The sequence below is a fragment of the Betta splendens genome, chromosome 1, assembly GCF_900634795.4.
Source record: "Betta splendens chromosome 1, fBetSpl5.4, whole genome shotgun sequence".
Taxonomy (NCBI): Eukaryota; Metazoa; Chordata; class Actinopteri; order Anabantiformes; family Osphronemidae; genus Betta; species Betta splendens.
The window spans coordinates 12856421-12873470 of record NC_040881.3 but is presented as its reverse complement, the minus strand read 5'-3'; the positions used below and the strand labels follow the sequence as shown (position 1 = coordinate 12873470).

The 17050-nt window shown below is 45.8% G+C and overlaps 1 protein-coding gene across 2 annotated transcripts in view; it reads left to right on the top strand.

Annotated features, from left to right (window-relative positions):
* Positions 1-17050, top strand: part of LOC114856776 (zeta-sarcoglycan) — a 238715-nt gene that overhangs the window by 186110 nt on the left and 35555 nt on the right. For both annotated transcript variants that reach the window (XM_029152486.3, XM_029152506.3), the window contains one exon: positions 6773-6896. In XM_029152486.3, coding sequence (XP_029008319.1) covers positions 6773-6896 — 124 coding nt within the window. The remainder of the gene's footprint in view (positions 1-6772; positions 6897-17050) is intronic.

Here is a 17050-nt window from a genome sequence, read left to right as displayed (position 1 = left end):
GATAGACGGCTGTTAATATCAGATTTTGCGACAGAGCCAAGTGTTCCGCTGTGAATAAAGACTATTACAAATGGCCTGAGGCTGTTTTGGCTAGACAGTGAAATCAAAGCAGATAAATAACATTAGAAAACACTGAAGTCACACACAGACATACAAAGAGAGAGGTGTTTGGATACTCAGACACCTCACAAACGCCGCAGCACACGATTGCAGTGTGCTGCAGATTATTACAAGAATATTACCTTAAAATTGGCCACCGTGGAGTTCCAGCCTATAAAACAACCAGTTGTTATGGCAACCTTTAATATCAATTATCTCTAATACATACAGTAAGTCACTTTTTAACTTGTCTAACCTTTCCAAAGGTCAACATTCTGAGGCAACAGACAGAGCTTGGGAGAGAACGAAGCGGTGAGGTGAAATAAAAGGAGCTCCGCCAAAGCATGACAACGGATGAAGTGACAGAGTTGACAGAGAGGACATGAATGAGAACGCGGAGAGCGATAAAGAGGCGGCGGGTTACGTTCTGTTCTGCTTGCACAGGTTCAGAGAGGGGAGAGGAGTAGTAGGAGCAGCTTGCATCCAGCCAGGAGATGAGGAGCTGAGAGCCCAAATGAGAGAAGCACTGACAGGATGACTGCAGGAGCAGGAGGCAATGAGGCAGACAAGGAAAGAAAAACACTGACTGGATGCTATGATTGTGTTTGGCTCTGCTCAGATCACCTCCTCTCCCCTTCACAACTCCAGTCTTCTCTCTGCTCTCTGGCCTCATCCCTTCCTCCTTTTGCCTATTGTGGCTCTGTGCTTTTCTTTTCTCTGTCTGTCCACTAGGGGGCGGTTATCAACTACCCTACACAGCGTGTCTTTACAGTGGATTTCAGGAAAAAAAAAAATTTAAGACTTGTTTGCTATGTTTCCACTCATTATTTTAGGAGAGGACAGACACTTTACTGTGTCTTAGCTTTGTTTTTATCTGTTTGTTTTTATTGATTATGGCACTTGATCCCCTGCTTAATAGCACAGCAAATGCAAATGCACACATTCATCTTTACAGTATATAAAGCATTAACGCGAGACAAATACCACTACTAATACTGTATAAAACCCACGGTACACTGGGCCATAGAAAAACAATAGAATAGAAAAGATGTGTTGATGAAAAAAACCATTACGGTGTTTTAGATCATAGATTTTCAGACGCTGAGAATTTCATACTTGAGTCCTGACAGACGGGCAGCCCGCCTCACGCAGGGGGTGGTCCCTCCCTCAGGGCTACATCATTAATCAACTGTCTTACTGTAACCTGGGTTGTACTGGCCATTTGTCTTTGAATATAGAAAATATTTAAAGGATTAACTGAAGCAGATGTCGATGGCATGTGTCGCCGCAGTTAGCGTGACTCAGCTTTTAGGATAATCTCACCTGGATGATTGACAATCCATGCAGGCACTTTTGGGATGTTAGGATGGTTTCTTTAATTTATCACACACACACACACACACACACACACTCACACACACACACACACACACACACACACACACACACACACACACACACACACACACACACACACACACACACACACACACACACACACAGCTAATGATAGTGGTCAGATCCACGTACTCTCTCTCTTGCAGACTCATTTTCTCCTCTCCTGGATCTTCACCCACCCTCTGCCTTCTTGTCCTAACTTTTTACTATGGAAAGTTCTGCCTTGAGCTTCCCCTCTCTCTCTCTCTCTCTCTCTTTTTAAATTTTTTTGACAAAAACAAGTCACGAACAATAGAGGGAATGGCTGAAGTTGCGGAGGAGTGAAGCTAGTCTTTCACTACTGATTAAATTATCAGCTTGGCTCCCCAGCGGAGGCACAAAGGCATGAAATTGCTTGACATTTTTTCTCCTTGCACACTCTGCCATTAGCCATTTCCTCAGCTACATATCACATCAAGAGGCTCTGAAAGTCGCTGCGGAGTAGCTCACAGATTTGTCAGGCAGCGCGTTGTGTAAAAGCAGATGTAGACAGCTGCACAAATACGCAAACCGTTGGTGGTGATAAAGTAACTACCGGTGAATCTAGGAGGAGAAATTAGACGGCGCTGCTGCTTTCTGTTATGCACACGTGCACTAATCGTCTGATTGGACTTCTGTTTCCTCTTAATATCACACACTTGCTCACACAAGCCTGCCTTGAAGGCACGCACGCACACACACACACGTCTCCGACTCGCTCTTACTGAAAACAGGCCAACACTGTGTTTCTGATTGAAACATGCTGCCTGGCTCTGCCTCACAATAAAACCTCAGCAGGCCTCATAAATACCATATTTCTGCATTCTGCCTTAATTTAACTCTAAAAGTTGCAGGCTAAGGCTTTTTTTTGTCTTCAGTCACTTTCAACTCAACTTTTGAAACTGTTTTTAAAGTGCTCCCTGGATCGCGTTTGATGGCGGCAATGGGGGCACTGAGGCAAATGATGAAGCGCTTTGCGTGAAAAGGTTAAAGGTTTACATCCCAAATGGCAAGGTGGTGATAAGGTGGTGTGGCCTTCATTGCTTCTGAAGAAGAAAAGGGCAGGATGAATGTCAGCCAAGACTTCTGGGAAATATCAGCCGCACTAAAGAGCTCCGGTTTTAACATGTTTAGCAACTTTTCTGCACGGCTGGCGACACCGCTCTCCAAAACACAATAAATGACGGAATTTCTCTTTGAGGATGGAAAGCTCATCCTGGGGTCAGAGGACCGAGCTCATAGAAGTTGTGATCTCCAGGGAAATTCCACAGAGAGAGACTTTGTGTGATAATAAAATACCCTATTTCATTTAAATCAAGCTGATATCAAATAGTCCTGTTGTCACTAATATGCGGATTATTAATATATACAATAAGCGGTCTCTATTTTTTTATAGGTATGTGTTTAATCCTCTTTCTTTTCTTGCTCTGGCTTTCTCCAAAAATGAATCAAGATAAGATTTATTGTTGATGCGTTTTTGCCCAGCTTATCTTGTCAGCTTGGACAAATATGGAAGCTGTATGAAAGGATGTTGTCGCACCTGAAGGTCAAAACAGATCTGTGAGAGCGAGGAGGGGGCCGGCGCTTGACTGGCTTCAGACGGAGGAGTGGGGGGCAGAGGATACAATTTACTCTATTAATAATGAATGGCAAAGATAACAGCTTAGCCGCAGACTCCTGTTATCTGCATCATGAAAAAGCACAACCATGCAGGGGCCTGACCAGAGTCGTTAATAGGCTGTGTGTGTGTGTGTGTGTGTGTGTGTGTGTGTGTGTGTGTGTGTGTGTGTGTGTGTGTGTGTGTGTGTGTGTGTGTGTGTGTGTGTGTGTGTGTGTGTGTCACCCACTGATTTAAGGATTGTGTGGGTTTAAAGCTCAGCGTGTGACCTTGTGGTGTAGATGCTGTGTCAACATTGATGCCGCTCTGTGTTGTCTGCATGCCAATCTCACACCCACTGTGAAGCCAGTGTGGAAATGTTGGTACTTAGATGCGATCTTGGCTTTTGACAACGTCGTTTCCTTTGGTGTTGAACATCACTTAGATTTTATTTACTCATTTCAAAATTAGCTACTGTATGTGTAACCTATTTTAAAATAAAACGCTGTGACAGTGGATCGACAAAGCTGATAACAAGTAAAAGACAATACACATCATCATTTCAACAGAGACAGTAAAGTACACGACTACCACGAGTTTGGAATTTCAAACCTAATTCATCAGCTGCTGATCAATATTTGGGCCAATTTTATTATGAAACCCATTGATTTGTACTCTTGATCTAATAAATGAACACGTTATCATACAAGTTACTGCCAGACACTCACGTATGTCCTTCCAGCTCAAACAACCAGTGTTCGGCCCCCAAATGGCTGACAGGTTCACAGCTGACCGATATGTAGATACGCCGTGTCTTTGTACGAGTGATCTTAAAATGGGCTAAACCTGAGGAAAAGAAAGTAGCAGATGGGGTGTTTGTAAAGGCAACAGAGCCAAATCAGAGGGGAAAGCAAACAGGGAGCTGGATGTTGAGATGGAGAGAGAAGGGCAGGAGACAGAGAGTGATGGATCGTCACTATGTATGTGTGTGCCTGCCCATTAGAGCTGGTTTCAGCCTGCAGCGGCGTCACTATAATTGCCTCAGCTGTCAAAGCAGCTGAAGATCCTCACATCACTGCTGTTGACTGGGGCCGGCGCGCTTCCTCGCGTCCTCTCTCTCCCCCGTAGCGCATGTAAACCTATAGGATAATGCGCAGTGTAATGTGTTAACGCGGTTCTGATCCGCCGTCTGTCCTGGTGTCTGCCTGTCTCGCGTCCTGTCTCCTTGACCTCTGGCCGCTGCAGAGCGGTCCCCGCTTTCACAGATCAGTAAGTCGGGCCCGATGTGAAGTGTCTGCATCCAGCTCTTATTATATCACTTGGATGCTCAGAACTGCACAGCGGCAAAGCTCCTCTCACCTTTAATCCACTGCAACTCCAACGCTTTCACCTCCAGACCCAGAATAAATACCACAGTCCGCTCCGGCAAACAGCAAACTCAGACGTGTTGACAGCAGAAATGGTTTGATTTGTTAATAGCTTAGAATTTTTTAACTTGAAAAAACTGATTACTGCAACATGTCAAATATTTAGCATTCATGCATAAATGAACTAGCTTTATAGAACACTACACATTATTGACACCCTTTATTTGGAGGAGCAGTGTGTTATACTGACTAGCACCGGTTCCTTTGGATGCTGCAGTAACAACCGGGATCAAACCACTTCTGTTTCTGCGGCTGTGTCGCTTCGCTGCGTTCACTGACTTCAGTAATGTGAGCAGATGAAATTTGAATCGCTCACAGTGACGCTTTAAAATATTATTCAATCAAACACTTCACAACCCCTCTCTAAACCAGACGTCCTCTCCACATTCCAAAGCTGTATTTAAACACGGTCAATTATAGTTGATGAGGTATGCAGTCTGAGGAAGGTGAACTAACACCACCGACTCTTACAGTCTGTTGTCTCCAGCCGCTGTAAACTTTGTGAAAACTTTCTTCTTCAGCTCATTAAATCCTCGAAGCGTCTTAAGGCAGCGGGACAGACATTGATTTATAGGCTGCAGCCTTGTGATTTCAGAAGTGCCGCGTCAGAGTTATATATGCAGCCGTCCGTGATATAATTAAATCATGTGAAAAAGACAGAACCCCACACACCTTAAGACTCCTGGCTTTTGAATGGGTGTGCTGCCAGTTACACCCGTGTCAGATTAGTAAAACCCATTCATCCTGGGCGTCGGGACGACTCCTCGGCTCACGTCCACCTGGAGCCTCGACCAAAAGCATTCACCGTCTATATCAGATAAAGGCATGTGTGCGTTATGTCAGGAGGCCGACTATTTTATAGCCTTTATGTTCTGAGTTTAGTGTAAATAACACACGCTGCCTTGAAGAAGGCATGACTTCATGCAGAAACTCTGTCTGTGTCCACATCCAATGAAAAAGCCAATGAAAACAACTACGTAAGCAGTGGTAAATGACTGACATTTTCTCTTAATGAAACATTCCATTACACCAAAGTGCAAAGCCCATCGTAAGTCTCTCAATCTCCTATAGAACCATGGTCTCCAAGTTCCATTAAAATAAGGGGAGGACATTAGTGAGGTACGATGACTGCAAACCAGCCTGCCGCAAACATTTTCCTAAATCAGGTGACATTATCTTGACATTAGCATCTTATCATCATTAGCTTCTGTTCTGCTTAAATACATTTTCTCTTAATGGGAGAACAGTCTCGAACACTATTAATTTGCATTTGAAATTAATAGAATCCAATCAGTCGATGTTTTCTGTCGTATTGAACAAAGTATTTGAAGAGGCTCCACTCGGCTAAATGACTTCTCAAGGTGAACCCTCGCCGCGGTGGAGGGAAATAACAAACTAATGAAGTGTAAACACACTGAAAATAAACCTGATGGCAGAAAAGAGGCAATGTCGAAACAGAAATATCTTCCAAAGTGCATGTTCATTACTCGGGTGCACCCAGACATAGAGAACCGCCACCTTGGGAGCGTTTCCCCGTCTGCTAATGTTGAGCTCTTAAGATTGAAACCTTGAGACGCAGGAGCATCTGTGCAGGTGCGTATTGTCGCCGCCGTGGGGACGTTAGAACGGAAGCGGGCTGTGATCGCGCTCAGTCAAAGCGCCGCTGGCCACGTGGGCTCCTCTGCCCACAGCCTGGACGGACATCATGAGCGGAGTTAATCTCCCCTGTGGCTGGGTTGTGTTATCCCCTCAGCCGCTCGCTGGGGAACGGGACACCCACCGATCCAAATGCCCTTGAGCGACGCGCGTCTGGAAGAGGTGCTGCGTTTGTTTTTCTTATTCGATCTTAGTTGTGTGGGTGATGCTTGTTGTTACGTGGGCTCCGTCCTCATACAGTAAATAATCATTCTGAAAGCGCTCATTATTACTTTTGACTTGCCAACAGGCCCTTGAGCAAAGCTCTGTGCTACTGTAACACCACCAAGCTGTTTATTCATCTGCTGTTGTTTTCATTGATGATCGATGGCAGAGATGCCGACCACAGCACCTTCTACTGGACCAGGAAAAATGCTTCAACACCTTCTTTCAGGATTATTTCAGGACTATTTCTCTAGAAATGCAGCTACTGAAACCTGTGACACATGAAGTGCAAAAGCGTGTTTTTAGCTGATGCTCTGAAGCAGGAGTTGTCCAGCTGAGTGCGTCACCTGTTTTTGTTGTGTCTGCATCCCAGGCTGGAGTCCCCGACTCGAACCCTGACCCTGGAGGCACCCAGGGGGGTAGAGGTCAACGCTGGCGTGGGAGACTTTACAGCATCCTGTAGGAAGGACCTCCTCCTGCAGTCTTCAGAGGGAGAGGTGAGTGCGTGTCTGTCTCTGGGAAGCCAGCGTTGTGTGCGTGAGGGCGACTCCTTGTTTGTGGGAGAAGCTGACGAAAATAGCAACGTTCACGTGTGATTATAACGGACAACACAAGTGTGTGTGTTTTTGTGTGTGTGTGTGTGTGTGTGTGTGTGTGTGTGTGTGTGTGTGTGTGTGTGTGTGTGTGTGTGTGTGTGTGTGTGTGTGTGTGTGTAAACTCTGTGGCACTCCACAGTATTGGGCCCGCTTCATTAAAGTACCTTATTAGGCTAATGAGCGTCATCAATCCAGGCGACCTTGTCCTCCTTTCCTCTCCTCCTTCTCTCGTTCCTCCATTCTTCCCCCTTTTTCCTCTTTCTATTTGGGCGAAGTGACTTCATTAAAGCTGGTTTGATGAGGTTCCCTGTCAGCTGTGTGTGCGCGTGTGCGTGCGTGTGTGTGCGTGTGTGTGCGTGTGTGTGTGTGTGTGTGTGTGTGTGTGTGTGTGTGTGTCATTGTTAGCCTCCTATCTCACTGTCAGGCTCTTTGCACAGCGGGCTGCCACGTTTGGTGAACACCAAAGCAGGCTTAGCTCCTCTCAGGGCGCGCGCTTGCGAGTGTGCGCGTGTTTGTGTGTAAGTCAGCCCGTCATGTTACATGTTCACCGGAGCATGGCGTTCCATTAATGTAATTAACAAAAGAATGGCCTCCTCTCATTTTTTGGCGCTCGCTGCCGTTGTCAGTCACTCGCACAGAAAGAGGCTCCTCTTCTAAAGCTAATTCCTCACTTCCTCCTGTCGCTCCGTCCTGTTTCTCAGCTCACATTTAATGTGGGAGGAGGAAAAAAAGTGCACACCTTTATCGATACAGTCGAAGGGTTAGAGGTCTGCGAGAGAGCAAACACACAGAGATCAAAGAGTCTCAAGACGTCAATTATGAATATCAGATGGAGTCAGGCCAGTTTACTGAGGGTAAACACTGAGGAGCTGTTCTGCACTAATGTCACAGATCCATTACAAACTCTAAGCGACTGTCGTTTCCATGGCGCTGAATGTGGCCTGATGCTTAATGGTGCAGCGGAAGCGAAGCAAAATGTTGTGGCACAGTTGTTATCCCAGAAATCCCCTCTTGCAGCACGTAGCAGCTGAAGGCGCCGTAAATTAGACTTTAATATCGCCACTCACCGATGAAGGAGCAACTAGACGGCGTGTTTACATTCATCTCCACAACCTTGAAGCCGGGTTCCTGTGAATACGATATCATCCACAGCGTCGCGCCGCCTAAATCTGCAGGACGCTGCGAGTCCAGATGCACTGAAACCTTGTTACCGGTGAATAATGTGCGTCTGCAGGTGTTGTGCGCTTCATTTTATCCTTCCAGCCTCTGTCTGTCATATTAACATACTTACTACCACTTAACGCCTCCCCCCTCCTCACCCTTCCTCCCCTCTGCCTCTTTATCGGCTCCTGTCTTTGCTGACTTTCTTTCGCGCTCGCCGCCTTCTTTGCGTTTTCTCTTTGTTTTTCCCCTTTTGTTTTACACCTTCCTGTCATCATCCTCCTCCTCCTCCTTCCTCCTCCTCGCAGCCCTTCAGTCCTTCATCTCTAAGTAACCCAGCCTATCTAATTAACTTTCCCCTGCCAGGGTTATATATCACCGTGGCTGTCACTTCTCGGGGAGGAGGGAGGGGTGGAGGATTATCATTTTCACCTCTTTTCTGTCATCTCTGCTTTGGCCCTGTCTGCTCTACCTGCTTCTCACTCTCTCTCTCGCTCGTTCTCTGTCATACAGTACTTTTGTAATCGTCCGTCTTAATTCTGCTGGTAGACGACATCAAGGACCAGAGTCCTGTTCTGGTGGTGGTGTGGCTTTTTGCTGAGGTTTGACCTTTGTAAATCAGAGTTTAAAATCGTTGTAATATTTTCTTTCTTAAGGGAAATTGGTTGTTTTGGAAACAGCAGTATATGATTTTGTTTCAGACAATAACAACTCTGATGTTGTACCTCTTCTGGTTCCGTCAGCCGTACCCTTCGATCCCCGCTCTTCTTCAGACTCCGCTCACTAAACATGAGCTCTGCTACTTGCCTGCAGCTGTCTTCAGGCCTGTAGGCACCGCCTGGACACCCAACCTGCCTCTCCTGCACTTAGCTTCCCGTTAGCTGCCATTCAGTTAGCCAGGTTCGGCCATTACTGATGGCCCTGGGAGGTGTTTTGCCACCGCTGAAGGCCTCCGGCATCGCAGCTCATCCACCATCACAGTCTCAGGAAGGTTTTTCCATCAGGGTCTCCGGAGAGACTCTGCTTTCTCTGTAATCCGCCCTACTCTGGAGGGATTTCATCTTCACTATAGATCTCTGGGAGGCTGCACCTCTGTCACTACGGTATCCGTCTACCCGTGGGAAGGTGCCTTCTAAGCTGGTCCACCCCTGTAGATGGTGCCTTTTCACCCTCCTGGGAGGCTCTAGCTGCTGTATCTACCTAGGTGAGCTGTCCTCATGCTTCGTTGATGGGTGCCAATATTGTTGGAGTATTGGCTCCAAGTAGAACTTTATTCATGTCAGCTCCTACGCCTCATATGCGACAGACAAAGTGTGCAGCATGCGCTGACACTATTGCTTTAGTCAAACCACAAACATCTTCACATGTTCGCTAGCATAAAACCTCAGTCAGCGTGTGATGATGGGTGACGGGAATGTGTTTGCTTGGGGTTTTCCTTTGTTTAGGCAGCGTTCACGCTGTGATGCAGTCATGATATAGGCCATAACAGGGATTCATAACCACATATGACCACATGATTGTTTTTTCTCTGGAGGGTCATATTCTCTGAACCAATATCCTCCTCCTCCTCGCTTCCTCTCCTGCTCTGTTTTATATTCTTATTCATGAGTGTACTGCAGAGCTGCAGTCTCAGAAACAGGAAAGATCCTGAGACCACACAAAGAACAGCTGCACTGCTCATGCATTTTGCCCTTTGTTTGCACATTATTATGCCTTTGGTCAATTGTCGCCTTTAAAATAAAATATTCAACCGATTGAAAGGCTAATTGTTCTGCCGGGACATCTCTCAACGTGATGGCAGAGGAAGGCAGAGACAGACCACCGGGGGGGCACAGCGGATAAAAAAAGGGAAGACAAAAGGAGAAACATCCTGAAAGGCAAATAAATCAGTTTAACAAATAGCAACCGGCATCTGGGCAGTGGAGCTCTCACTGCAGTCAGATCAGCTACGTATATTAGGCTGCTACAGCTTGTCTCTCCCATCTGTCTTCAAGTTATAGTCTGGTGCTGGCTCCTCTCCAGCGATTAGACTGTATCCCCAAGCCCTTTTATGACAGTGGTGTCCAGCGATGCAGCGTCTTGTAAGGAGGCCGTTTATTTTATTCAGCTCTGTATCATGTGAGGACACATGTCCTGTCGTTAAGTCCATGTTCATCTAATCATGATTCATTATGGACGGCTAAAGAAAGCTGTTGCTTTTCACATAAGCATCCTGCATCTTCTCTGTGAACCCGTCCAGCTCAGCTCTTTGCAGACAAGTCTACAATTCAGTGACTACGTTTATTTAAACTGCTTAATTCCTGCAGACATTACATACTAGATGTTTAAGACATTACAGACCAGCTACAGGTATAAATATGAAAAACGTTGAGCTCTTTTAGAGTTGTTTTCATTTCCCAGTGTGTGTCCAGTCTCCCAGTTCAACTGGGACCAGCATGCAACTAGAAGAGTGAGCAGTGGATTGACATCATGAACATACACTGTATATGATAATAATAACCTGGGAAACCAACATAATCCAATTCTGTGTTTCTCCCTCAGCACCACGTAACATCACATAATCCATGGACTGTTGTTCTAAAGCCTCCTGCTCACATGAACACTCCGCGCCTGTCATTTTTAACAGCTATCCAAGGTGCTGATCCTGGAACTATCAAGGCTGTGGGAGTGATCCAATGATGCCTGTCTTTGCTGATCAGCTAAAGCAGAATTCAAATTCTAGCTTTGAAGCATGAGATTCATTCGGTGGTATAAGCAGGTCAAGCAGTGCACTACCTCTTCTGATGATAGTACCTACAGTACTTAGTAGCAGAACTGGACTTTGGATCGGTGTCTCACACACAGGATAATGCAGTACCACTGCATTGTTGCATCTCTGCGAGGCACATCCAAATAAATATTTCACTAACACCAACACAGAGTTGTAGCAGCTCTACCCATACCTACACACAGCACATTCCTAAAAAGAGCAGCTTATCCTAATAGCAGTCTCATGCAAGCTTTTCCCGACTGCTGACACCATGAAATGAACAGAGGGGAGCGCATGAAGGCCGGATGGAAGGAGGATCGGATGAGTAGGAGGTAGACAAGGATGGCAGAAAATAGATGTTTCTGTCGATTTTGCAGAAGAAAATAAAGGCGCGCGGGACAGCGAGGCTTAAAGTCAAATCAATGTTGTCAGCAGCTGGCACTTAAGAAGGGGCCATTAAAGTTTAAAAAGTTTGGAAAGCACCACCAGAATTAAGGCCAAATGGGTTAGAGGTGCGGGCACACTGGCTTCCATTAAAATCAGCCCCAATGAGAGCTGACAGATCCTCTCAGGATTCCTGCGTTTTTATCAACTCCCCTCCTCACTCTGGCTGCCATGAGTCCATGTATCGTCCTGTGTGTTTGCTGCTCTACTGGTCCACCCACTTCTCTCCTTTCAAAGTGGTAAACTGTGCTCATTGCTAATTACGGCTACTTCAGCTCATCTGTGTGTTTGCGCCTCCTCATTCGCATCATCAACTCTGCGTCATCTCTTTCTTTACAGAAGAGACGTCGTCGCGCCTCACGTGGCCTTAATTCCGCGCGACAGCTCAGACGCCCCAGCAAACGAAACCACGCAGCCTGTGTTTGCTGGGAAATCTGTCACGTTTCTATCGGTGCCAGCTGTCAGCCATAGAAAGTCAGAGAAATTGGTTTTAAAGATGTTGTAAGTCCGTTGGTAAAGTTTTCCACCAGTGGCTCTGAGTAGCTGCTGGATTATAGATAAATATTAAACAGGGTCCTTGTCAGAGGGTTAGAAATTAAATCGCCTCCTCTTTGACGTTTATGGTGTCAGAAAGGCTAGATTTGCACTCAAGTGGAAAAAGTCCACCAGAGTGGAATATGCTAAAGCACCAATTAGTATGCAAAATAGTTTATGTTTACTTTCTGTTAGATAAAAGCCTGACATCGGAGAGATGCTGTCCAGGAAGAGATATTACCGCCTGAAAGACTGGTGGTCCGTCATTATACGCAAAGCTCCTGCACAGACAGACGGCGGCACATGTCTGCAGACCAGCAGCGCGTGGGGACGACAGGCGCAGGTAGAAAACTTTGCTCTGCGGATGCGGTGCAGTGGTTTCCAGATGTTAGTTAGAACCGCATCCCCGCAGATGTGGTCGCATTTCAGTGGCTGCAGGTCATTCAGCTCTGCGGCGATTTTGCAAGTCTGTGCATGGCTCACATATATTAGATTGTTTTGATAAGTGTGACCTGTGGGGGGGGGGGCAGTGGTCAGCCAACAAACCAGTGGAGTGTATCCTGCAGGTCTGCTGGGGAAACCAACATATTCCCGTCAGTTTGAGTTAAAGGTGAATATTAATCAGCTCTACACACAAAGTTACACCAGCTGAGGATGAAGCGAATGTGTTGTCGGTGTTTATCAGGATCACTGTGTTGAATTCTCTCCTCCTGCACATGGAGCGGCCTGACGTGACCTTCGCTTGCCTCACAGGTCTGTCACGCACCCCGGTGTTTATGCCGCTCCGCAGCTGACGGCAGCGAGGTGAAATGGGTTTAACCGCTGCACGGAAACTTTTAATAAAGTTCGGTTACCATGACATTTTATTGTTTGTTGACACAGGGCTGGGGTTTATTAAGACACCGTAGCCTGAAGGTGTTATTGGGCTGCTACACTGGGACTGTGCTCCTTTTTCCCCCCACTGTTTGTTGTTTTACCTGCGGGTAAAGCAGAGTGGTGGGTGAATTACAGAGCTGGCAGGGGGCAGCTCCCCGTCCCACACAATGAAGCCGTAAACGCACGCACATAAGCAGCGTAGCATTCAGATATGTTCAGCAGAACGGCGGTAACGTGATGAAGACAGCACAGTGTCACAGCCGCCTCCTTCCAGTCTCCAGAGCCTCGCTGTTTACTTTTAAAAACTGTTTTCATCCTCCACCTCCGCTGCTCCAGACTCTGCAGCTACTGTATGCGTTCATGGGAGAGAGATAAGGCATTAACAGACAGCTGCCAGTAGCTGGAGGACGTGGAGGCTTTTCAAAAGGTGCGATTAACGTCAGAAAATTCATTAGCCTGAACGTCACGGTGCCGGGGGGGCGTCTGTGTGTGTGTCTTCATTATCTCGCCATCTATGACAGCGTGTGTGTGTGTGTGTGTGTGTGCGTGTGTGTGTGTGTGTGTGTGTGTGTGTGTGTGTGTGTGTGTGTGTGTGTGTGTGTGTGTGTGTGCGCTACAGTAGGCCTGTTTGTCCCCACCACATCTGGGTCACTACATCCTCAGTGTCTCTGCAGCCTCCGTCATTTAGTCCATTGTCAGCTTTCATTTCGGCGTCTGTCCATTCAACAAGTCTAATGGTCTGTGTAATACAGTCAAAGAGCTTTGCAGCCGGCCGCATGTTTGTGCTGTTTGACTGTGTGTGCGCTCCACGTGTCATTGTGCGGCGAGAAAGGCGGAGAAAGAAAGGCAAAATGGCAGGAAAGGTGCGAGAGAGGGCGAATATACAGGTTGAATTGTGTGTGTGTGTGGGGGGGGGGGGGTGCTTTCAGCCTCTGTCACACCTCTTCCCCTTCCTCCTCATTCCTCGCTTTAATGTGACACAGCCTTTGGTTCCAGGTCACTCCGATCCAAATAAAATGCTGAGTTTGGAGATTAAGACTGGACCTAAAAACTCAGTGTCGCTTCACAAGCAGTGGAAAATCTACCATGATGCTGAAAGTCCACTTCATGTTTCTCTCACATACACTGTGTCAAATAGTGAAACATTTGACTTCTCTGTGGGTTGGGTAGTACTGTACACATATACTGTATATATTTATACTTGGTCTATTCGCGGCCTTTCAACAGAAGAATAAAAATAGAAATGATTCAAGAAAGAGGAAACAAGAGTGCGTCATAATGATTGTTACTGTTGTTTCAACATGGTAACATTACATTAATGCTTGTAAAATGTTGGGCACATTATTCAGGTGGCAGCTTCCCTTTTTTTTTAAATTCTCTGTCCAGATTCATCTTAAATGCTTACAAGCTAAAATAGCTTGTAATAAGTCACAGTAGTTGTGTAGTCTGCAACTTAGTAAACTGGCACCAAAAGCCAAAGTTATTTACATGTTCTACTCTTCTTAATCCAGTGTTTGCGCTGCAGGTCCAATCCCCTTTGACCGTTGTCCTCACTTTGAACACCCTCCACTTCCTCTCCAACACTTTTTCTCCCCATCATCTCCGCGCGGAGACATTTTGACTCTCTCTATCATCGCCGCCGTCTTCCTCTCCCTCCACCTGCCTCCTCCTTTCATCCGGGGAGTAGCACGTCCTTTCATCGCCGCCTTCCCCTCCTCTGTCACAGTTGATTCACCCCCCCCCCTTTCGTCAGCTGTGCCAAAGGAAATCATCCATGAAAAATGTTTTGACCCTCCATAATTGCCACTTCCCGCATGTTTCCCATCTCCTTGACACCGGAGCCACGTGCTTGCTGAACTGATGCCTGAGAGATGGGCTTATACACGCACACCCAATCATTGTATAGGCACTTAGTGAAGCACCCACACCAGTAGTCTATGCCACACATTCACATATTTCACTGCATGACTGTATCATGTCAAAAATCACATCAAATGTTCAGGTAAAATAAAGATCGTGTAGATATTTCTTTGTGCGTGGATGTTTTTGCTCACAGCCTCTCAGTGAAACACACATCCGAGCTTGGTCTAACCTACAGTAATACTTACAGACACTTTCATTTGGGATGAATGTCAGCGCTTAGCCGACCGTAAGCTGCAACAAATGACTTGCACTCCTCTTCCTGCACTTCCTGTCCAATTTTCAATCTATCTGTTCATTCGCCGCCTTTCCTCGGCTGTTATTATTGCCAGCTACCCAGATCCATTCATTTCTCTCCCACCCCCCCTCTATCGATTCTTTCCTCCTCACCCCGTCCCCCTGCGAACCGTCATCTCGAACCACTAATTGCTGTCTCTTCTTTCAATCTCATAATCAGCGTTCGCCTCCTCTCCCTGTGTTTGTCTCTGTCCCTCCTTATCTTCCATCTTCCTTTTGTTGTCTCCTTCCCCTTCCCCCGGTTTGTTACCAAGACATTTCCAGACTTATGAAGAGGAAATCAATAATTTCATCGGCATTTTCCCTCATAAACATTCATGCACTTGTTTCTCCTCATTGGTGTCTCGTTGCATTGAGCAAATACATTTTTGTTTTTTGTTGCTATGGCAAAGCGGCTGTTGGAATTAGAGTTGGGTTATGCTACCGAGCGTGACCGAGCCCCCGCCTCTATAAGACCATAACTGAGCCCTGGCAGCTTTTATTGGGCAGCCAAAGGGAGGATGACAGGTGCGCACCAGGGACCTGTTAAAGGCAAACCTTGACATTTCCAGATGTAAGGTGGTATTTTGCTTTGCCGGGCGCATGAGGATAAAAGTGCTCATATTCGTTTTCCGCTGGATTGTAAAGTGTCTTGTTTTTCACTGTTACGGCCTCATTAAAGCCTACGGGCATGGCAGGCTAATGAGATGGCTCCACACCGAATCTTCACAGAAGATCTCGACAATGGACCATTACGATGGAGGATAATGCATTTTATCTATCTTGTTTGTATATCCTTACTGCCTATCACTTACAGTAAGAGCTCCAGAACCATTCCAGTAATCCTATAGGCACTGAATAAATGTATACAAATAGTTGTATTGTTAATGAATTTATCTTTCAACTTCATTCTTATTCACACTGACTATTCAAAGACCCTGGAAGGTAACAGTAGCCCTGACTCGGGGCTTTTATTGGCAGCCTATGTGCCTCCCTGTGACCCAGTTATGGCTACGGATGTATTGCCTTTAGCTACTTAAACGCAACATGAGCAGCACCAAGGATACGCTCTATGAGCTGTGTGTGGGGGCTGTATGTGTGGATGGTATATACACTGATCTAGATGTGCCCCGTCAGCCAAAGTGACATCATTAGTTCTACAAATTGGTTTCTCACAGTTGGGATATGTGAATCCTTCATACCCCTTCGCTCCCTTTTCTTCTCCTCATCTTATCTCCCTCTCTTTATGTGCCCCATCTTCTACCAACCACTTCTAATTTGACATTTTATCAGTCGCCCTTCTCTCATCGTTTTCATCTGACTCCCTCTCCCTCCCTCCTGTCGTTTGTACTCATAGCTGTGTTTTTACTTCCACTCTCATCATTTCTAAAATGATAACCGTGAATAATGTGGATACAGATGTCTGCCGAGATTATCATCCAGTCTTGTGTGAGTATACACGGGAAAGAGGAAAAAGACAACCGGGCTTCCTTGAACAAATCATTCTTGAAGATTGAAGAGCACATAAATGAATAAAAAACCCATTTAAAACTCTCAGATCGTATCGCTGTGAGGCAACTTTCCCCTAGAACCAAAGTTTGTCATGATTTTGTATTTATTCCAAACCTTAGTGATTTTGAATTTGAACCCATTTTTGTGTCTTGCATCTTACCAGTAAATGTGTAGAAATTATAATCACCACATACATTACTTAAAAACATAATAATACATACTGTACTGTAAATTACGCTATTTAGATATAATATTGAATTTCATGTAATGTGTTAAATTTAAAAGCATCTTCGGCCCCAAAAGCCTGAACTATAATAAAAGATGACCTGATAAAATGAGAACTGCTATTCATGAGCCTCCAACAGTAAATCTGGTGCCCATCAGTCTCAAAATGGCACAACAACAGTATTATAGGGAGTTTTGTCTGATTGTCGGTTGGTAATAGAGCCTGAGGGAGCAGTTGTGTTACTTGTGATGAACAAGAATATAAAAATAGAAAACCCCTTCAGTCCAGATTCTAACACCTAGTTATCACACTGCTTCAGTTTATTCTTTCTCGTTTTTTCCTTACGCTCTCAATGGA